This window comes from Rutilus rutilus (assembly GCF_951802725.1).
Source record: "Rutilus rutilus genome assembly, chromosome: 19".
Classification (NCBI taxonomy): Eukaryota; Metazoa; Chordata; class Actinopteri; order Cypriniformes; family Leuciscidae; genus Rutilus; species Rutilus rutilus.
Window position 1 is genome coordinate 6,379,747 of NC_140232.1, and position 24,147 is coordinate 6,403,893.

General features: G+C 40.7%; 1 protein-coding gene across 2 annotated transcripts; it reads right to left on the minus strand.

Moving 5' to 3' along the window:
* Positions 1–309: 309 nt before the first annotated feature.
* LOC311278497 (uncharacterized protein) lies at positions 310–23,778 on the minus strand. 2 transcript variants are annotated; one of them, XM_084389392.1, is made up of 6 exons: positions 23,639–23,775; positions 21,178–21,306; positions 9,420–9,683; positions 8,160–8,282; positions 8,031–8,117; positions 310–3,506 (listed from the first exon to the last, which is right to left on the minus strand). In XM_084389392.1, the coding sequence occupies exons 2-6, from the start codon at positions 21,242–21,244 to the stop codon at positions 1,558–1,560; spliced, it is 2,490 nt and encodes an 829-aa protein (XP_084245518.1). In that variant the 5' UTR covers positions 21,245–21,306; positions 23,639–23,775; the 3' UTR covers positions 310–1,557. The 2 variants fall into 2 exon arrangements, with proteins under 2 accessions (XP_084245518.1, XP_084245517.1); XM_084389391.1 differs by having other exon boundaries at positions 8,031–8,282; positions 23,639–23,778.
* Positions 23,779–24,147: the final 369 nt, after the last annotated feature.

Consider the following 24,147-nt stretch of genomic DNA (forward strand, 5'->3'; position numbering starts at 1 on the left):
ATCCAACTCAGAAGAAAACTGCAACCTTACCGTCACTGAACGGGCAACGATCAACTCTTCCGACTTCCTCACTCCTTGGTTGCCTGCGTGGCCTCTCCGGCCCAGGGCCGGCAGGCCACAATCTGCATGTGCTCAGCCATGTGCTCATGGAGAGAGAGAAAACCTTCAACCAGAACAAAGTCAAACAATTTTCTACAATTTCTGTGTATTAACTTGCACAGATTAGTTGTTCGCCACAAGACTAGTAATGTGCACTATAAGTAAATAGGGGCAATTTTGATTTTGTAATGAATTCCACTGAAGGCAAGCTTGATGAAACCAAGTGCAGTTTTATTCAATCAAAAAGTGAACAGATACCTTTAACATAAACTCACCAAAAATGATTACAGAAAACAAAGCTTGACAAGAGATTAATATAAAGGAATATGAGGACTATATACAGCGGGGGAAATAAGTATTGAACACGTCATCATTTTTCTCAGTAAATATATTTCCAAAGGTGCTACTGACATGAAATTTTCACCAGATGTTGGTAACAACCCAAGTAAGCCATACATACAAAGAAACAAACAAAAATAAGTTCAGAAATTAAGTTATGTGTAATAATGTGAAATGACACAGGGAAAAAGTATTGAACACATGAAGAAAGGGAGGCGCAAAAAGGCATGGAAAGCCAAGACAACTGCTGAAAACTTACAGTAATTAAAAAGCAATCCAGCCCCCTGTCAGTGGAAATTAATAACAGCTGGTTCAGTCCCAAATGATGGCCTACAAAAAGGTCTCATTGCCAAAGTGTCACACAAGACACATCTCATGATGGGTAAAAGCAAAGAGCTGTCTCCAGACCTTCGCAACCTAACTGTTGCAAAACATAATGATGGCATTGGTTATAGGCGCCATTCTAAGCTTCTGAATGGTCCAGTGAGCACTTTTGGGGCCATAATACGGAAGTGGAAAGACAATAATTTCACCATAAATTTGCCTCGACCAGTGCTCCTCGCAAGATTTCTGATAGAGGAGTGAAAAGAATAATCAGAAAAGTTGTCCTGATTGTGCTTATTGTGATTATTAACAAACCAATGTCTCAACTTTTAGTAGAGTGAAGTTTAAAAAATATAACGTAAAATTTGTAAATCGATGCGATTCAGCAGAAGATAGAATCGCGATTCATATATGAATACATTTTTCCCCCACCCCTATTATAATCCTTGTGTAACATCGTGTTACTGATCCCATTCAGAGTATGATATCTAATGATAGGTGATGTTATTAATTTCACATTATTGATTATAGTGAACATGTAAGCCTATATATTCACATTCACATTCAGCTGTGATAGTATGAAGAAAATAAAAACACATTTTACACAAAAAACTCTGAGCTCCAGCATCATACATGCACAGACATCAAGAATCAGTGTATAAATGTGTCTAAAGTGATTCAGGAGTTATGGGTCATTTAATGGTAAACATTTCCCACCATGTGCTGCCATGTATTTTTCACTGTGCTGCCATTTATATATTTTTTTACATGCATTTCTTTTACAGTATAGGTCATTTATATTATAATACTGAATATTGTTTTTAAAAAATTCCATAATAAATCTATAACTGTTGAAAAAAATGATTGTTTATCCTCATTCCTGTCCTTGAATCTCTGCCTTTCCTGAGCTTCCTTGTTAATTTTTTCCTCTTCTTCTAACTTCCGTCTCTCATCTTCCTCTCTCAGCCTCTTCTGAACTTCCTTGTTCATTTTTTCCTCTTCTTCTAACTTCCGTCTCTCATCTTCCTCTCTCTGCCTCTTCTGAGCCTCCTTGTTCATTTTTTCCTCTTCTTCTAACTTCCGTCTCTCATCTTCCTCTCTCTGCCTCTTCTGAGCCTCCTTGTTCATTTTTTCCTCTTCTTCTAACTTCCGTCTCTCATCTTCCTCTCTCTGCCTCTTCTGAGCCTCCTTGTTCATTTTTTCCTCTTCTTCTAACTTCCGTCTCTCATCTTCCTCTCTCTGCCTCTTCTGAGCCTCCTTGTTCATTTTTTCCTCTTCTTCTAACTTCCGTCTCTCATCTTCCTCTCTCTGCCTCTTCTGAGCCTCCTTGTTCATTTTTTCCTCTTCTTCTAACTTCCGTCTCTCATCTTCCTCTCTCAGTCTCTTCTGAGCCTCCTTGTTCATTTTTTCCTCTTCTTCTAACTTCCGTCTCTCATCTTCCTCTCTCTGCCTCTTCTGAACTTCCTTGTTCATTTTTTCCTCTTCTTCTAACTTCCGTCTCTCATCTTCCTCTCTCTGCCTCTTCTGAACTTCCTTGTTCATTTTTTCCTCTTCTTCTAACTTCCGTCTCTCATCTTCCTCTCTCTGCCTCTTCTGAACTTCCTTGTTCATTTTTTCCTCTTCTTCCAACTTCCGTCTCTCATCTTCCTCTCTCAGCCTCTTCTGAACTTCCTTGTTCATTTTTTCCTCTTCTTCCAACTTCCGTCTCTCATCTTCCTCTCTCTGCCTCTTCTGAACTTCCTTGTTCATTTTTTCCTCTTCTTCTAACTTCCGTCTCTCATCTTCCTCTCTCAGTCTCTTCTGAACTTCCTTGTTAATTTTTTCCTCTTCTTCCAACTTCCGTCTCTCATCTTCCTCTCTCTGCCTCTTCTGAACTTCCTTGTTCATTTTTTCCTCTTCTTCTAACTTCCGTCTCTCATCTTCCTCTCTCAGTCTCTTCTGAACTTCCTTGTTAATTTTTTCCTCTTCTTCTAACTTCCGTCTCTCATCTTCCTCTCTCAGTCTCTTCTGAACTTCCTTGTTAATTTTTTCCTCTTCTTCCAACTTCCGTCTCTCATCTTCCTCTCTCTGCCTCTTCTGAACTTCCTTGTTAATTTTTTCCTCTTCTTCCAACTTCCGTCTCTCATCTTCCTCTCTCTGCCTCTTCTGAGCCTCCTTGTACATCTCATTTGTATAATGTCCTCCTCCGTTCTCCATCACCATTCTTATTATCTTGTCCAGCAGTTTATTAACCTGTGATGGATTTTTATCTTTGTTATTGAAAACGTGATACCTGTCTTTACACTGTCTAACAAGCTCTTCAATCTGCCTGTTTTTGGTGAGAAACTCCTCTATAGGTTCATCTATCTGATCTCCTCTAGTGAACAGAATGATGGAGTAATCAGCAGCTTTTTCTCCAAAGTTCTCCTGAATCCATTTCACTGTTTTCTTCTCCTCGTCTGTGAATCTCACGTCCAGTCTGATGACCAGCAGAAATGCATGAGGACCAGGAACAGAAATACTGACACATTTATCAAGCTCCTCCTCCATTCTTTTTTTATTGATTTCTGTATCAAACAGTCCTGGAGTGTCAATCACTGAGATTTTTCCACCTTCCACCTTCTGCTGATGTTTCAGGCATGTCTTAGTCACAGATTCAGAAGACATATTTTCTTCAAACACCTTTTCTCCCAGGATGGTGTTTCCTGATGCACTCTTTCCAGCTCCAGTTTTACCAACCACCATTATCCTGAGATCTGGCATGACTGGAGAATATAAAAAGACAAATGGTCCTGGTATTAACATGTGTTTCAAATGCATATCCCATTACTGCTTGGATTTCGTTGAGACTCTCCCTTTTTTTCCTGACATTTTTTCTTAAGACAACGTATGTTACATAATGCAGATATATATTACTACAGTGTTATTTAACCTGTCCGTTATTGCTAGTGGTCGACCGATGCCGATATCTTAGAGAGCAGGGTGGCCGATGGCCGATATAAAGCCGATATTTTTATATCTTTTAATCAATATTTAATAAATTATAAATAAATTATAAAGCAAATTTTTAAAATAAACATGCTTTTATACTTTAGATGGCAACTTCTTAAATTTGCAATCCTATTACAGTATTTTTCACAAAGTAATTGTTTAGAAATATATGAATATATGAATCATAAATTCATATGAATCTGGTAATCATATTTTTTCAAATAAAGACAAGGTAACGCTAATTTTACATACAGCACAGTGAAAACGATATGAATATGACACAGTTGGCAACTGGATATACAAGGGATTTGAATATGACACAGTGGGCAACTGGTTATATATCAGCATATTTTAAAATGAAGGATTTAAAGTTTTTCGCTCGCGTCTCCTGAAGCTGATCTTCTGTTCGCATTCACTCACTTCGCACGGACCGACCGTCACTCGCAGACAGTAATGCACACTTCACAAGATATCACAGCTGGGTTCGAATAAATCTGCAAGGTTTGTGAAATTAAATGGTCATTAGATATTCAGAGATTTGTTTAAATGACGTAGATGCGCATTTGCTGAATGTTGACGGCAAATGAGAAAGTATTTTAGCCTGATTGTTTGCCTTTTCTGTTAAAATAATATAAAACCAAACGCTTTACTTCACTTACTTAGCATAAGTTACCATTTACTTTCTTCGTTTACTAGTTCTGTCTAACAAAGTATTAGATATGACTGACAGAGATCGTAAATGAATGAAGACGGAGAATGTGAGTGAGCGCTGTTTGATCGGTTTGATCTGAGGAGCTGCCGTTGCCGTTCTCTCCTGGCGCTGGTGTTCTCAGCGCCGCCCGTCAAAATAAAAGTCCGGAGCGCCGTCAAAATAAAAGTCCCGCTTCCAACACATCGGCCAATCAGAAAAACTTATCGGCCGATGCCGATATTTCAAAAATGCCAAATATCGGCCGATATATCGGTCGACCACTAGTTATTGCTGTTGAAAAGAATCTCTTTTGGGGTCATTCATGGTCTCTTGTTGAAAGTAGGCTACCTTGTTGATGCTTACACTTTTAAATGTCCTTTTAATGTTTGATGGTTGAAGGGTGAGGAGAATAATTTAATCTCATTGTACCGGTTTAAAAAGAAATATTGCGTTCATAGAGCGAGCCTTTCACTGATTGTTTACAGCTCAACGGAAGTTACACCCATAATTCGCGCAAAGCGTTATGGGGCGTAGGAATAAGGTGGATAAGTTTTACATTTTCGGCTCATTGTGAAACAGTGGCGGCACAGGGTCATTAATGGGAAACACTGAATGAATGTTTAGCTGACAAATGTGCTAAAGTTGAGATATATTATATAATTTCGAATGTGTCAGGGGAATGTCCTTAAACACTAATCAATGAAATATCATACTTTCTGTTCTCTTCTTTTTAAAGAATGTCAAAATATGTTTTTGCATGTTATTGACTGGTGCAGGTATGAAATCACCTTGTAGGCCAAAAACAAGGAAACGTGTTAGCATTTTAACACTTCCAGTTCAATCGTACCGAAATCAATATATATATATTTTTTTGATGGGATTTTGTTTAAATGGCTGAAATAAGATCTGTAGTTAACAAGCTCAAGACACTTTCACATTTTATTCATTCTACTACATAAAATACATAAGTATTACCCCACTCGTGATTTTTTTAAGCTGTTATGTGTCTTGAAAAAGGCGGTTGCTAACAAGTGGCTAAATGGGACTACAGAGTCTGTCGAGGAGATTAAACCATCTCGCTGAGAAGATTAGTGCGGTCTGCATTTACAGCATCATTTTGGTTATAATTGTTACAAAATATTACAATACAATACTCTTACAAAATATTCTACACTGTAAAAAATTTCTAACCCTCCCAAATCAAAAATTTCAAGTGACCGATAACATCTAAATTTTTCAATTGGCCCAAGTGAAATTCTGTAAATTATAAAATTAAATGTACAGATTTTCACTTGGGCCAATTGAAAAATTTAGATGTTATCGGTCACTTGAAATTTTTGATTTGGGAGGGTTAGAAATTTTTTACAGTGTAATACAAACTTTCTGGGAAAATGTTTTACAATAAAAACAAAGAGTTGTCAGAAGCTTAGTGACGGTGACTTTGAAGTCATGGTACTGTAGTGTAGTTGGCTATTGCCTACTTGCGAGTGCATTTAGGTTTTAAAATTCATAAAAGTTGTGTTCATCTGTGAAAATTATCTTGATGGACAAAACGTGTAAGTATCATAAACTTTTGTTGATCACAGAAATTGTTTTTTGCGATAATCCAAAAACCTATAGGAAAATCCTATTGGGTTTTTGTCGCACCAGTGTGATGCGAACTGCCGGTTGGCCTTAAAAAGTGACGTCATACCTGCAACACTCTATACGACAATTCACCATGACGTCACAACAGTAATAGACGTTCTTCCGGGTGGCAAATGCCGAAGCGTTCCTATGGCAACGCTAGTAAATTGCTTGGAAGGGAGGCCCACCATCGACAGTAAAAATGTAATAAAAATAAAAAATGTAATTAAATATAATGCATTTTTTTATCATAATAACAACTGTGTTTAATGATATAAGTAAAAAATATAATAAATATGTAATATAGTAAGCCTACACATAATTAGCAAAATACTCTCTATAGCTCTTTTTTCTAGCCAAAATAACGTGCTATATAGCCTATCATGGTCATTAAATGGCTTTCCTGAGGTAAATGTTATTTTACAATTGTTCTCCAGCTGTTATATCGACCTTTGCGCAGTTGAAAAACACTGACTGGTCGATATTATGTATGAGGAATATACATTTCGGTAAGTTGCGTGAGAAAATGGATGTGTGGCGTGAGAGCGTGTGAAAAGTGACAATTGCGTGAGTGTCACGGTGAATGCGTGAGAGTGGGCAGCCCTCTTTTACTTCAGGCAGTGACTGGCAATGAGTCTCTTTATCAAAAGAGACAAGTTTACTAATTTTAGTCTTGAATTTCCCCGGCGGAAGATAAATGCTCTGCTGTGATTTTGTAGATGGACCGTTTTGAGAATACACGAAGCAGAGTTGAAGGGCAAGCAGGGTTGGCAGCAGAAATGTAAACGTTGGATGAATCATATAATTTAGGGGATCGTTAAGATTTCCTACTTTTGACGACACGACATCCACTCGCTATAACCTATCACCCACAGGAAATCGATGAAACCCCTACAGCTTTTGCTGTATATCTGGCAGCGCAACCCCAAACACAACACGTTTTCATCATCGTTTCAACTTTGATCAACAACAATGTTTTTAACTATGTAACTGTTGCAGTCGCCGGCTGGATCTCTTCAGTTAGTCAGTGGAAGCCGCTCGCGTTCTGCCACCCGGAAGTTACTCGGTGCCTATTGTTTACAAACATTCTGAAAAGGCCTATTCAGCTGTAACTATAACTGATATCCATTAAAGGGATTTCCTGGCGTTTTGTCACGTCAATTGCTACGGTTACAGGTTACGGTTACAATGACACAATGTGCCCCCCTAATCGTATGGACTAAACTTACAATTTGGAGCAAAAACCTTATTTCTGTGGATTTGGCCATTCACGTATTCCATAACAAATGTATCTGGTTTACAACGTGTTTTTGCAGCGTTGAGCAATGTAGCTAATTGTGGTGAGCAGGACGAGGCAGAGGGCCATGGGAGAACGGCGCGAGGCTGGTGGCGTGACTGATAATGAGAGAGAAGCAGAAGCATAAAAGGAGGAGCGACGACGGTGAAGGATGAGAGAGTCCAGACCTGGATTTTATTTGATGTTTTGTTTCTGTTTTATGTGGCAGCAGTCATCCATGAGGGACTGCTGCCTTTACTTTCGACATATTATTTCTCATTGAGCCAATGTTAACAGACTATTGCAACAATTAATTAAATTAATTTTATAGAATTTCACTTGGGCCAAGTGAAAAATTTAGAGGTGACCAGTCACTAGAAAATGTTGAGTTGGGGATGTTAGAATTTGTTTACACAGTGAATGTGGCCAACACAATACACACACACACACACACACACACGTCGTATTTTAAGGCAATTGATGTTGCCAAGAGTATTTTGGTTGTTTTTCTCTCTGTTATCACTATACTTTTACAGGTATTTCGATGTTTCATGCATTTCAATTTGTCAAATTGTTTCAATATATGTGCTTTTGATATTTGAGGATGGCTGCTGCAGCATATATAGGGTCAGGAATGAAAGAAAATATGTGGGACTGTCATGTCAAGAGAGTAAGATTTGATGATGTCATCAGAGTTTGCCGTACCTTTCCTTTTGCTGAATTGAAAACACATGTCTTTTTCAGCTGTTAGTTCAGTGAAATCTTCCTGTAAGCTGTTGAGCTCTTCAACTTTGTTATTGAAACTGTTTAACTGGTCTCTCTGTTCGTTGATGGTGTTATTGCAACTGTTTAACTGGTCTCTCAGTGCTTTGATGGTGATATTCTGCTGTATGATGGTGGCCAGAACACAAATGAGCACGAGACATACTGTCATCAACAACACCAAACGTCTTCCTCCTAACAAACAGAAAAAAAACAAATCAATTAAGAACAATTCACTTCATATTATAAGATATAACACCCAAAATCAACCTTTGTAAGTAATTGATAGAGCTTTTAAAAGAGTGTTCTTTTGAATGCTCTTTTATAATGACAATCATTGGAAATTAATGTATGGTAAAATATGCAAACAAGAAGATATGCTAAAAAAGTAAAAAGAAACTATCTTTGTTAATACATTAACATTGATGTATTGGTTTTAGAGAAAAATTTTTGAAATTTGATGTAATATTTCTCAGTATGTAATATTCCTCAAAAATTAACAACATCACTGCTTCAGGAAAAACTGTCTGCTTACTGCACTTTTTCTTCAGCTTGTCTTTTATCCTGGTGGCTGGGTCCAGTTTCAGTTTCAGTTTCACGCAAATCTCACTCATCCAAAATCTCAGAAATAACCAGTATCAGTGCAGCATTACGGAGAGACTCAGGAAGAGGTTGCAACTTTTAGACGCACATTGGATGTCTCTGAATTACATTTACATTTACATTACAAATTACATTTATGTTGCCTAGTTGTTGTGGAGTGAAGTTACATTGATTCATCTCATTGACTTGCATGTACCGTCATGTTTAACTGTGACACAAGTTGAGACAGTTCCCTGAGGTCTTTATAAGACAGCTGTGACACTTTTTGGTCAAATAGTGTTCTGTGCTCGTCTGTGTAGCAACGACAGAACAGTTTGTATGCTTTGCTCAAACATTTTCAATTCTCATGGGTTTATCATCATTATTACCCTCATTTGACCTGTATTTAAGTTGCTCTGTTTACAGATCTCATTGTTCCAGTCTATGTTAAAGTTAGTGTGTGTGTGTAAGTTACATCAGTTTTGTACCTTCAGTGGATTATTGTGTGGATTTTTATTAAACTCTGTGTTTTTCATCTTCTTTGTGTATTCATGCACCCTTGCTGACAGTTGCATTGTTATAAAGTGAATTAACTTTAATTTTTTGCTCTATAGATGCTGGGATCCGCTCCAGCCCTCCTGTGACCCGACAAAGGATAAATGGAGAGGATATTGTGTTTAGAGTTTTTAGGATGGTGTCGTGACAGACATTTGGATAAAAAATTGTCATCGTTTTATTAAAAGTTCTCACCTGCTTGAGTTGGATGTTCTTCTTCTGTTGTCTGTTGTTTCTTCTGACTCTTTTTCCCACTTTTATCCTTGTTTTGTTTCTCCTGGCTCGGGAATGTCAGAACTCTATCTAATGACCTCCTTTGTAGATTTGGTTCTTCATCAGTTGCTTTCTTTCTTTGTATGACATTTTCTTGTTCATTCAATGCTTCCTTTTGTATTTCTTTCTCTTGTTTTTCTTGTTTAATCTTGTTTCTGCAATGATTATTCTGAAGATGTGCATCACCTGTCAAACACTTCATATCATTAGCTGCAGCTCTTCATGATCATGATAAATGCTTCTAATATTCTAACAATTTAATCCCCAGTTAATAACATCGACTAAGTTTTCTACTGTGTATCATGCACAATTCCATGCCATAATTTGGTGTGCTGTTTTTACACAGAAGCATTGGTGGATAGAGTCATCCCAGCTAACATAGGGAACATAACCTTCGTAAGTAATTGATCAGGCTTTTTAAAGAGTGTTCTTTTGAATGCTCTTTTATAATGACAATCATTGGAAATTAACGTATGGTAAAAATTAGAACATATGCTGAAAAAGTAAAAAAAAATGATGTTAATGTAATATTACTCAAATTAATAAACTCAATGCTTAATAAACAAATTCGCTTATATTAAACATATTTATTAACAAAATCAATAAGACGGATGATATGGTAGGCTATACCCGCATTCTTCTAACACAAATAAATAGAAGATATTTGGATTTTCCCCTTACATAGAAATTAATGCTTAGTTCTTGGTTCATTATTATTTTTAATGAAAACACAACAACAATAAAACAAAGACAAACTCACTTATATTAAATGAAGAAATGCAACTTTTATTAACAAAAGTTCTCTCACCATCTTCCTGTCAGTCATCACGCCTCACGCTAGACACGTGTTTTTTTTTGTTCTCAGCCCCCTCTCAAAATATGTTCCTATGTCCAGTTTTGCCCTCAACATCTTTGTTTTTCAAAATGAACATAATAAATGTCTGATTCCATAATTTGCACTTCCTTACAGTTACAGTACAGTATGTGTTCACAGATGAGCTGACACACCCTCAACCCTGGTCCTGGAGCACCATCAACACTGCACGCTTTGTGTTTCTTCCTACTCAAACACACCTGATTCACCTCATCAGCTCATTAGATGAAACTCCAGAATAGAATTTCTAGAATTCTATAGAGGATGTAGAGAATTGATGGATGGATAATTTACTATAATTTCACCTCGTGTCAGGCAGATATCTCAGACAGAAAATTAAGAAAATACTTTATTATTGACAGCAGTATGATGTTGCAGAGGTTTATAAATTAGAATTTTATAGAGATTGATTTGAACAACTGTTCAACATCGATTTATGAAAGTTCCCCTGTAGTCAATAATTGTATCCCTTAAAACTCATATTTGATCACCAAAATGGCATATTTAAAAGCTTTTTCCTGTGAATTTTTTTTCTTCATGTCTTAAAATAGCTTGAATGTAACTCTACATCCTTGCTTCATTTATACTACACACTATACGTGGATCTATGAATATGCAAATTAGCCCTGTCTCCACTCACTCACACCAGCTCAGAGATCGGTCAAATTTACTGTAGTAAACGCTCCACAATTGCAAGTGGAAATAATGGTTTAATTCAGCCATATACGTATGTTTGAAGCAAAAACTGATTCAGAAGAAGTGGAATGTTCATAACATCGACTCAGTTTTCAGCTAAGAAAATGCACTTTCATGACAATATTTATAAACACACTTAAGTGCACTTTTTAAAAATGCTTTTTGTAATATGTCTACTTAAGTTTAACTTTAACATACATTTTAAATTATTATTATTTGATAGTGTTTTAAATATAAGTACACTTATTTTGATGTATTGACTAATACACTAAAGAAAATAAAAATAATTTTAATGGAAAATGTAAAACATGGAAAATAACTGATTTTAATTTCAACTCAAGTATGTTGTCCAAAATGTATTTGTTAAGGTATTTTCAATGTAACGCTTCACAATTCAGTTTTCAGACCATACAATGCAAATGCAAAAATGCTAAATTGAAACTAGACGTTCATTTTTTTATTTTTTTTTGTCTTCAAGATAACTTTTCTAAATTGTTAACCATTTTGCTCAATTGCTAACTATTTTTCCATTTTTTGTCTTGTAATTTACGCCGTGGGCAGTACCATAAGCACAGCGGTGTGGCCGTGGACTAACTTTACTATCATTTCATTGATGTAACTTTATTTACACTGCTTCCACGTTGAGGGTAAGTTTAAAAGACTGAACACAGAGGACGACCTGTTTCACCTGAAATGCCATCATTTTATTATTAATAGTCTAACTGTGCTAAATTATAAAGCAGTCTCAGACTGGCCATCGGGAGCAGCTGGGAAAAGTGAAAGATTTTTGTGATCCCTCTTATTGCTAAAATCATTAACATTTTGCATCTACTGCAAGGCTAATGTGTATATAAACTGGAGCGCTACTGTATATCTATTGCTTTCATTCAATTGAGCCAATTATAATAATGGACTGGATCTGTTTTATAAACAATTGTTTTCCTTCTGTTTATTTTTTCTTCTTTCCTGCTTCTTTGGAACATTTCCATTCACATACTGAATAGAATAGAGATGCTACTGGGACATTGACCTAAACAGCACTTTCCAAAAAAAAAAAAAAAAAAAAAAAAATTGGTGACAAACAAATTTGGTTTTCTTGTTTTTGTGCCTTTGGAGTTTGTTGTTGTTGTTTTCAAACTTACATTCATTGTAATGCTGGAGAAAGATTATAGAAGAAACCTTTTGGTCCTGTTTAATGTTGGTGCTAGTAAAGGTTTAAGAGCTTGTAAGTAACAAGGTGCGGTAACACTTTACAAATAAGCTCTCATTTGTTAACATTAGTTAAATGTATTAGCCAACATGATTAACAATGAGCAATTTTTTTTACAGTATTTATTAATCTCAATATTAGTTAATACAAATATAGTTTAAGTTAGTTAATAAAATGTATAGTCATTGTTCAAGTTAGTTCACAGTGCATTAACTAATTTACACAACTTTTTTAATATGCATTAGTAAATGTTGAAATGAACGTGATAATAACCATAGATATCATATAAAGGCTAGATGTCTTAAGGCGGAGTCACTTCCGGCATCACCGGCGGCCATCTTAACTCAGGGAAGCTGTGAATTAAGGTGAGTGAGCAGCACTACACACAAATCTTCTTATCTCGCTGAAATCTTGACGGATTTACAAATGGTTTGGTTTCTTACAAACATTATTAACATGGCTATAATTCAGAATGCTTGAACATGTATGTTATAATTATTCATATGTATGCAGTGTCATAGCTACATCTCTGACGTTTATAACAAACCAAACCATTTGAAAATCGGTAGAAAATTGAGCAAGTTATGGTTATTTAAAAGTACATGCACCATGTTACGAGTGAGCGAACACACTGTGGTAAGATGGCCGCTGTGCAGTGCGGACGTTGACCTCCATTGGCCAGCAGCGCGCACGAGACATCTAGCCTTTATATGATATCTATGATAATAACTACCTAAAATAATAAACCGGTTGCTGTCGTTGTTGAAACATTTTGAATAAACGCCAGGACGGCTCTGCCGATGCTCTCGGCTAACGCCCATTCGTTGGACATTTTGAACGACAGTAACGTTACCGTACCTGGTCAGGGGCGGGCGGGGATATAGGCTCTTGCTGGCCTTTAAGCAAGCGAACATGACAGAGAGTGATGACAGAGTGATGACATGACATTCAGTCAATGTGAGCCCCCTCATGGCTGGCTATTATGGCTACAGGTCATAAGTCCCACACTTTTCATAAAAGTGACACTAGCCTACTCTTCAAATACAGTTTCTCCAAACGTGTTTATTATTTTAGGTAGTTATTATCACGATAATCCATGTCCAAGAGTCTATTTCCTCGGATGAGATGGTTTTTATTCGTTATTTGACACTATAAACCATGCTATAAACACACACTGACCTCCTCAAGCTTTTATTTTGGCACTTACGGTTACTGGAAGTTTGAATTTGCGTATTAGTTAGATATTTAGTTTCACCCGCAACATTTAGATTCAACATTTAGATTTAGATTCAACATTTAGATTTAGATTCAACATTTAGATTTAACATTTAGATTTAACACTTAGATTTAACATTTAGATTTAACATTTAGGTGTAACATTTAATATTTAGATTTAACTATTTAAAATATCTCTAAGTTATAGAGATATTAGTTAAGTTAAGATTTAGATTTATAAGCTAAGATTCAGATTTAACATTAAGATTCAACATTTAGATTTAACATTTAGATTCAACATTTAGATTTAGATTTAATATTTAGATTTAACATTTAGATTTAGATTTAACATTTAGATTTAGCATTTAGATTTAACATTTAGATTTAGCATTTAGATTTAACATTTAGATTTAACTATTTAAAATATCTCTAAGTTGATAAATATTGTTGTAAATGTGCTAAAAAGTGAACGTCAAAAATTCATACCAGTTTTTTAAACATTGTTTGAAGCTAAATGTGACAAAATGTTGCTGTTATTTTCAGCGTGAGCCGCTTTACAAACGGAGCCCCATAGAGAAGACCTAGGCTACTAATAGAACTTTATCACAGTTTGCTAAGGTTACATTGGTGTGGCATAGATGTTCAGTTTTGTTGGGTGCCAGCACATGAGGGGGTTAAAGGGAACGAGATTGCAGACAAACTGGCTAAAGAGGCATTGCTAAAGGTTATAACAGTTACAATTCCACTAGGAAAAGGTGAAGGAAAAGCAGTGGTTAAGAAGAAAGGACTTGAAATATGGCAGAAATGGTGGGAGGAAGACAGGAAAGGAAGGAGATATTATAAAATACAAAAAATAGTCAGTATAAAGAGTTACAAGGAAAGGACCAGGAGAGAGGAAATTGTAATGACTAGACTCAGGGTGGATCACACAGGGCTGAATGGCACACTGTTTTTAATGTCATAAGGTGACTGACATTGGATTTGTTGCCCTGATTCCACGTGCTATGCGCAAAACACTGCGGGCTCAACTCTTGCTCGTATCCAAGGTAAATCATCAACACTATCATCCCTTACATGTGCTTTATTTAACTGAATACATAATCATCTAAAATGTACTCGGTTACCTAACGTAACCTCGGTTCTCTCTAGAAGAGGGAACGAGTATTGCGTAAGTTGCTTACGCTACGGGTAAAGTCATCTTTTCTCGAGATCTGAAGCCAAAAATTATCCTTCATTTTGTATATATTGTCAACGCAGTGCGGCAGCCAGCAGACCATAGCAGGCTGTATAAGCGTGCTCATTGGCTGACCTGCGGCAACTGCTGCAGCCTATCGGTGAGCCCTGCATGACGTCACGGCCAATGAGCCCGCCAGAATGGGTGTGGCTTAGCATATATAAAGACGGGCTCAACAGACTGAACTCTGGTTTTCATTGACTGAAGCGAATAAGCTCGTGGCACGAGCACGGCAGGTTACGCAATACTCGTTCCCTCTTCTAGAGCAGGGGTGTCAAACTCAGTTCCTGGAGGGCCACAGCCCTGCAGAGTTTAGCTTCAACCCTAATTAAACACACCTGATCAGTTAATCAAGTCCTTCAGGCTTATTTGAAAACTGCAGGTGTGTGTGTGTTGAAGCAGGGTTGGAACAAAACTGTGGCTGTGGCCCTCCAGGAACTGAGTTTGACACCTGTGTTCTAGAGAGAACCGAGGTTACGTTAGGTAACCAAGTACGTTCTCTTACGAGAGGTTCTCTCGTATTGCATAAGTTGCTTACACTACGGGAACCCCTTGTCAACGCCGTGCGCGCCGAGCATCACTGCATGAGTCCCAGGGAGCCCGGGGGACACAACATGCGGGAACAGGCAGCCAGCAACGCAGGCCAGCACATGTAATAAGCACTTCATAGGAATACAGAGCTGCTCCGCCGGTCTATGTATAAACGTGTAGGGAAAAGGCGGTCAGCAACGCGGGCCAGCACAAGTACATAAGCACATCACAGGGAAAAAATAGAACGGCTCCGCCAGTCTATGTATAGAGAGTATCAACCCTTTGTGCAGCTGTGTGGAGAATAGGCGGCCAACAACGCGGGCCAGCACAAATACACAAGCACATCATAGGGGAATAGAGAGCGGCTCTGCCGGTCTATGTATATAGAGTCTCACCCATTTGTGCAGCTCAACCAGAAGAGCTCGTAGTGACATGAGAGTGGCCTGCACATGAATGTCTGGGCAGAACATACACATCTCTTAGACTGATAAAAGTTTAGCCTGCAGGGCGGGAACTTCCAGGTTAAAAAGAGGGGGAGGCCCAGCCTGCCGCCATACAAATGTTGTGAATAGAAATCCCGCTGGACCAAGCCCACGACGAAGCCATGCCTCTAGTGGAATAGGCCCTGATGCCCATCGGGCACTGCAGGTGTTTGGACACATAAGCTGCTGCGATAGCGTCCACTATCCATCTGGACAGGCTATGTTTCGAGGCAGCGAGACACTTGGTGTGCCCACCAAACGAAACAAAGAGCTGCTCAGAACGCCTGAAGACGGCGGAGCGCGTGATGTAAGTTCTCAGCGCCCTGGCGGGGCATAGGAGGTTATCACTGTCCTCGCTATCGGATGCTGGCAGAGCCGATAGGGAGATGAGCTGCACTCTAAATGGAGTGCCAATCGCCTTGGGGATATAACCATGTCTCGGTTTGAGGATGACTTTAGAGTCATTCGGTCCGAACTCGAGACAAGTGGGGCTAACAGATAGCGCGTGTAGATCCCCCACTCGTTTTACTGATGACAGAGCTATCAGAAAAACGTTCTTGAGTGAGAGGTATGGTGGCCCCGTATGTGTGGGAGGAAACACTTCAGCGCGTTCTCGACCGCTATCATCTCCAGACAGTTTATATGAAGGCATTTCTCCTGGTCTGACCACAGGCCAAAAACCGATTTGCCTTCGAAAAGAGCGCCCCAACCCAAGTTGGAGGCGTCTGTCGAGATAACTTTCCAGTGCGAGACGGCTCCCATTGTCACTCCCCGCTGGTACCAGTCGGCCGCTAACCAGGGTCTCAGTGCTGAAACGCAGCTCTGAGTCACTCTGATCCGGATGCAGCCGGACGCCCAGGCTCGGTGAGGCACTCGAGGGTTCAACCAGCGTTGCAGCGGCCGCATACGCAGTAGACCCAGCTGAAGCACTGCTGCAGCTGATGCCATACAACCCAGCATCCTCTGAAATGTTTTTAGAGGTGTGACGCTGCCTTTCTGGAAAGACGCGGCCAGGCGTTGAACACAGCGCGTCATTGCCACAGAGTCCAGTTCTATACCCAGAAAAGAGGCTGACTGACTGGGCAGTAATGAGCTCTTGGTCCAGTTGACCGTGAGACCCAGGCTTTCCAGATGGCCGAGAAGCACTGTTCTGTGAGAAATAAGTTCTTCCACTGACTGTGCTAGAATCAGCCAATCGTCCAAATAGTTAAAAATCTGCATGCCCTTAGTCCTCATGGGAGCGAGAGCCGTGTCCATGCACTTTGTGAACGTACGGGGTGATAAAGACTGGCCGAACTGCCGGACGTTGTATGGATATACCTGACTGTCGAAGGCGAATCTCAAGAATGGCCTGTGACGGGGTATTATCTGAATCTGAAAGTAAGCGTCTTTCAGATCGAGGGAAATAAACCAGTGCCCTGGGCGAATTTGCGCGAGGATCTGTCTGGTTGTGAGCATTTTGAACGGTCTTCTCATAAGAGCTTTGTTCAAATATCTCAGAGCTAGAATCGGTCTGAGAGCTCCGTCCTTCTTGGGCACGAGGAAATAACGGCTGTAAAAGCCTGACTCGCTCAGAGAAGGCGGTACCGGTTCTATGGCCCCTTTGCACAGAAGTTTCGCTATTTCTGCATGAAGTAGGTGTGCTACTTTCCCATTCACTCTCGTCTCGGTTCGTGCCCGAAAGCGCGGGGGGCGGCGAGCGGACTGCAACGAATAGCCCTGCTTTACTGTGCTCAGCACCCATTCTGACATGCCTGGAATAGCTTCCCATGCTTTTGCATGTGCGGCTAGGGGCAGAATGGCCTCCGGGTTCCGATCGCCGCATTCTGCGGGCTCGAGAACCTGAATTGGAGGCGCGGGCGCAGTGCGCGCGCTCTTGGTGCTCGAATATGGCGGCTCGCAGACAGCGATGGCTGGCCGTTATACACACGATGTCCCGGTGGCTTTTGACGGGGAGCATATTGTGCGAGGAACGGGGCGCGAGAGCGGCACCGGGGGGAAAATGCTTGTCAGTAAGTGAGCGTTCGCAAGCGGGCACAGGACTTACATCCGTGATGGCTGTGTGACAGAGCGAGCGGTGAGTAGGTGTGGGCATGGGCTCGTGGGCATATATCCTACATCTAACACTCGAGCGGCTTTCGCCAGCTTTATGAGAGTGGGCTCTGTGAGAGACACAGGGGGTATAGTGCTTGTGTGCAGGGGTGAACACTAAAATGTGGGCACATTTTCTGCATTTAAAACACATGCGGCGTGAGCCGGACAACCAGACATTATGCTCTTTTTGAAATTTCTCTGGGTCGCCGTGACAACGGCGGTTGTATGCAGGCGAGCGGGTAGTATCACTGGCTTGTTGGCTGCGTAATACACATCTGCAGTAGCCAAGATTTCGGGGACTGACAGAGCGGAAAGCTTTGACGGTGGTCCGGCCGCGGCGGGACTTAATCGTCTTTTCCTCCCTTGAGCTGCTAGGAGGACTTCGCGGGCTCGGGTTTCAGCCCGATCTTGGGCCGGGGTCCCCGCGGGGAAGGCGGCCTGTTGCGGCTGGTCGAGCGCGATCTAGGGCGGCCGCCCTGTCGTCGCTGCGAAGACGGAGGCTGAGCTGGACGCTGGGTGGAGCTTCGCGCAGGCTGGTCCCGAGGGCGGCGTGCGGCTGAGCTCGAGCGTCGAGGCAGGAAAAGGTTCATAGCCTGCGTGGTCTTTTGTACCTCCGAGAAGTGGTCTACGATCCCATTAACCGCTGGGCCAAAGAGGCCGGTGGGGGAGAGCGAGGCGTTGAGGAAAACAGCCCGTTCGGACTCCCTCATGTCGGCGAGCATCAACCAGAGGTGCCTCTCTGTGACGGTCAGCGAGGACATGCACCTTACAAGAGCCTGGGCAGCGGATTTAGTAGCGCGAAGGGAGAGATCCGTCGCGCTGCGCAAATCCGTGATGGAGGCAGGATCCAGGCCTTTCTCATCCAGCTCACGGAGGAGATCGGCTTGAAGGATCTGTAGGACTGCCATGGAGTGCAAAGCTGAGGCGGCCTGTCCGGCGGCAGCGAAAGCGCGGCCGACAAGGGCTGATGTAGTCCTGCAGGCTTTGGACGGGAGGGCAGCCTTTGAGCGCCATCCAGAAGGCGGGCAAAGGTGTGCTGCATCCGCTTCCTCCACAGGGGGGATGGAATTATACCCCTTCTTGGCGGCGCCGTCAACCAGTGAGAGCGCCGAGGAGACATGAGAGTGCACTCTCGCGGAGAATGGTGCATTCCACGATTTAGAAAGCTCAGCGTGGAGCTCCAGCAAGAAGGGTGCAGTCCTGGACGCGGGTGCTTGGCGGCGGCGATGAAGAAAGCAGCCGTCGAGTCTGTTCGCGGCGGTGACCACTCGAGGCCAAGTTGGTCGACGGCCTTGGTGAGGAGGCGCAGTAGTTTTGCATCCACGCCGGCCCGAGTACGGCCGGACTCCTGGACTGACGAGGAGGCAGAGTGGTGTGAACCGGACCATTCCTCGTTGTCAGAGGCCAGGATAGAGCAGCTGTCAGCGGCGGCGTCCTCGTCCACTTCATCCGCTTCATCCCCTGAGGCGGCGCGGGCGGGAGCCGGCGGCTGTGCGTCCGGGTTCCGGCGAGCTCTTGAGCGCCACATCGGTCTCCGGTGGCCTCTGGGAGCGGCGCTTCTTCCTGCGCGGCCCAGCAAAGACAGGCGGAGTGACAGCTTCGTCGTTAAAAGCTTCAAGTCGAGCCCGCAGCGTCGACATTGAAAGCTCCTCAGGGCAGCCGCCCGTAGAGAGAGCGATGGCTGCGTGCTCACGTCCCAGACAGAGAGTGCAGATCAGATGGCGGTCTCCGGTGCTGAGCGGGGCGCGGCACGAGCCACAGGAAGAGCGAGGCATTTTGATAAAAACGCCTCGCACTCTTTTAGATAGAAAGTGTGTGTTGCAGCGGTGAACACACACAGCAGAAAAAGGATACTGTCGCCGGATAGCTCAACAGGCATGGATGGCTGAAGGCGGCGAAAACGGCCGGCTTCCTCAGACGCTTCCTAGGCTTGCTGGTTGCTTGCTTCAACGGCGGCGGCTTCTCAAGATCCAGCGATGAGAAGAGTTTCGCTGAAGAGATGAAAATCAGAGTTCAGCCTGTTCAGCCCGTCTTTATATACGCTACGCCACACCCATTCTGGCGGGCTGTGGCGCGTAGAGGGCGCGACATCACGCAGGGCTCACCGATAGGCTGCAGCAGTTGCCGCAGGTCAGCCAATGAGCACGCTTATACAGCCTGCTATGGTCTGCTGGCTGCCGCACTGCATTGACAATATATACAAAATTAAGGATAATTTTTTGGCTTCAGATCTCGAGAAAAGATGACTTTAGCTTAAGCAACTTACGCAATACGAGAGAACCTCTTGTAAGAGAACGCATGCGCAGGTCACTTTACTTCCTGAACAAGTGCGCACCCGAGTCCGTGTTGCTTTCACATTCACGCAAACCGCGGCACGGTTCGGGAGCAAACGAACTCCAGGTAGTCTCGGGTTCAGTACCCCAGTGCGCACCCTGGTCTGCATGACAGCATTAGCAATTTTTCATGCTAACCGTGCCTCGTTCCGAACTAAACTGCCAGTGTGAATGCACCCGAGACAGTTAGTATCCTATGTAAATTCTGTCATTTTGTACTCACCCTCATGTTGTTTAAAACAACTATTTTTGTTCAACTTCCAATTTTTTTATGATTCTTGAGAAGTTTTTGTCCCTCTCGGTTTAAAGTCCATTCCTCTAAAACTTAAAAAAAATCCAAAAATGTCATAAAGGCTGCAAGGCATCGCAAAAATAATCAATCGAGTGTTCCATTCCAAATCCAAGTCTTCTGAAGAGACACGATGGCTTTATATGATGAGCAGAATTACAACAACACACATACTGTATTAAACACGGACGTTCAAATGCTTGTGGTGATCAATGTTAGCTTGAGTTATGCAGGGTGGGCCATTTATATGGATACACCATAATAACATGGGAATGGTTGGTGATATTAAAGTCCTGTTTGTGGCACATTAGTATATGTATATATCACCACCCATCTTGAGGAGTTTGCCCCCTCACATACTAATGTGCCACAAACAGGACTTTAATATCACCAACCATTCCCATGTTATTACGGTGTATCCATATAAATGGCCCACCCTGTACATCAGTTTTTACAAAAATACAACTTTTTACAAAAATACATAATTCAAGCTTACAACTTTGAGTAAAACATGACTGAGACATTTAATGCAGTCAGTTTAATGTGAACGTTTCTCTTGTTAATTTAGCATAAAATGACTTCAAGCTGAATTTACTTAAAAAGTGATGCAAAAATGCATCAATATTTAAGTAAATCCGACATTATTTTTTTGTGTGCAAAATCTAAAGAACTGCCTGAGCAAAACGTGGCTCAAACCTGCATAATGCAATATATTGACTCACATGCAAATGAAAGAGGAATGTCCATGCTTTTATCACTGGAGTCAGAGAAACTCTGATGGTCCTGCATTTTCACTGCCTCTTAATAAGGTACTCAATCAGTGATGTACTGTCAGACCCTTAATTCAAAACCTACAGAGAAAGGGTGACAAAAATCAGGATGAGCAAAAATCTAGATAAAACATCTTGATTAACTCAAATGGATTCACAATTACATTGGCCCTCATTTATCAAAAGTGCGTAGTGCGTACAACAAATTTCCAGAGTACACCTGGCGTACACCCAAAACCATGGTGTCTTTGAGATTTATCAATATGGACGTTGGCGTACGGCACGCTCAAATCCTACACCAGCTAGTGAACGCGCCGGAGAGAAATACACATTTCATACAGATTAGGCCTACATCATTTTATTTTGTTTTGAATGGTTCTGTTTAAAAGTAGAGATTTCTGTAGATAATAGATATATTTCTATTTTTTTAGGTGTGTGAGGCGATCAGTCTACCTTATACGTTGAGTTTCGGTTCATGGATGATAGCTTAACGTTATCCAGTTCAGGCGCTGGCGCCTCCGTGATTATCTCTGCTATTTACTTTTTATTTATTAAATCCAGAAAATTGGATAATGAAACACTGATTAAAATTAAGATACAATTAATACAAAACGAAATTCGCTTTAAAGAAAGGCTTTGTGCTTTCTGTTTGAGGTCTCTGTTAAAGTTTTAAAGCATGCCGCTTTCAGAGCGCTCACGTCCGTAATGGATAACTGTCACGTAAATGACATCATAATCCTCATAAATGCGAACACGAAAAATAAAAGACAAAAGACTTTTTAAAAAAGACAACCATCCACAACTTTCTAACACTCCAGGCAAAGTATACCTCTTTTTTTTGTTCAGGAATAAAAAGGCTTTCAATGACAAAAAAAATAATTCAGACTGACAAAATAATAAAAATGACATTCTTCTTCTTTTAAATAATAATAATAATAATACAAATAATAATAATAACGACATTCTTCTTCTAAATAACAATAAGCGTCATTAATAATAATAAGAATATTACAAATTGTCATGCAATTATTAATGTGAATGAATGGTAGCCTACTCCACATCACATCATCATCATTATTGTTCACCCCAATACATGTGACGTGATACGAAATTAAATACTAATTGTTTCAAAACACGTGCTGTAAAATAATGCATTGTGATGATAGGTCATTTGCTCATCCAACGTCGGAGAAGTTTCTCTTCTTTGCCGTCTTCCGTGTGTCCATGGCGTAAAATGAGGGCGTGGGGGGAGCGGAGACTTGAATATATAGGGGCGTGTTATTCTAATGACGATCGTTTTCCACCGCGGTATTTATCAAGGGCAGGCATTGCACACCTGGATTTCAAAGGTACGCACAGCTTCATAAATCAGGCGATGAGAGGAGTGTAAGCATAATCTTACGCCAATATACGCCCATTTCTACGCAAGAATGATAAATGAGGGGCATTGTCTCTCTGGTCTGAGAGTGTAAGAGGCTTGGATCTGCGACAGCCAATCAGAACTGATCATTATTTAATTTGGTTTAATAGCCCATTGAAGAGCTACTGTTAATGCACGCCATTGAAACGTACATATTATTGAATGTCCTCGATGTTCAAAAGTTCATTAACAATGTATAACAAACATTTGATGTAGCCACATTGTTTGTTTCATTATTACACAATGCTGTCATAAACCAGGTTTTATTTTTCTAAAAACAAATTACTCGAGTGCCTTGGATGTTTTTTTCGTACTATCTAAGTATGTTACAGTCTAATGGTAAATCCAGGGGGGAATCTCCCATCTTACTCTAACATAATGAACATTGGAGTGCGCGCACACGATCTGTTATGGCAAGCACTTGATGACGTCTAATATGAGTTCTGTTCTTTTCTTGCCGTTCATTTAAAACGGGGATTTGTGCACATGATGATCTGCATCATAGACTGTAAAAAAATTAAATAAATACAGAATCTCCTCATGTTTTTATTTTATTTTATTTTTTTACAGTTGTAACCACCGGAAGTGCGAGTAGGCCTACACTGCTTGGCGATTTCGAACGTTCCGAAACAAGGAAATGAGATAAAGGCCTATTTCTGCAGCGTAAAATAATTGACAAAAAAGAGCAAATGTGACATCATGGACAAATCTTACAATATTTAGAAGTTGTTTGTTATTCCAAACTTTTTGTTTGTGTGTTTAGTTTCGGTTTCCCTGCACCACTAGCCTAGATTAAATTACCATCACAACTCCTAATACAACTTAATAATGCAAATTTATAGTACAACATTTATGCAGTATTGATAGCTCAGTTAGTATATTTTGCCTCCGAATGAAAGTGGAGATGCCTACACACTTAACTGAACCGATCCAATTTATCTTAAAACTAATTGTGTAACACAAATAAAATAATGTCATTTATTTTACACTTACACACAACATGTCTCCTAGTTTGTTTTTTGTCAGAATCGCTCCGTTTTTGTCTGACTGTATTAGAGAAAGAGAAACTAAAACTACTTGCGCGTTAAACTGATGTTTTGTTACAACTCGGGTGTGGTTTACAAATGAGGACCCAAGCAATCCGATTGGTTCAAAGCACGTTTTATGGGTAATCGCTTTAGTGCCTGGTTACAAATAATACAAAATCACTTTATTATAGAAGAAGTTTGTACTACGTTATAACGAGTCATTAATGTATTTTAACTTATATGTTCTTCACCACACCTGTGACACCGGTCATTTCTCGGGAATTTCCGGTAACTGCATTTTGCGCACTTACATGAGAACGCACATTAAGTACATTTCATGGCTGTCAGGGGCGGACTGGCCATCTGGCAATGCTTTTTGGGACGATACATCTTAAAAAAGAAATTTCTTTTAGCTTTTTTTTTTTTTTGTCTAAACGGCCCATAAAACTCGTACATCGGCGGCCCATTGGTTTT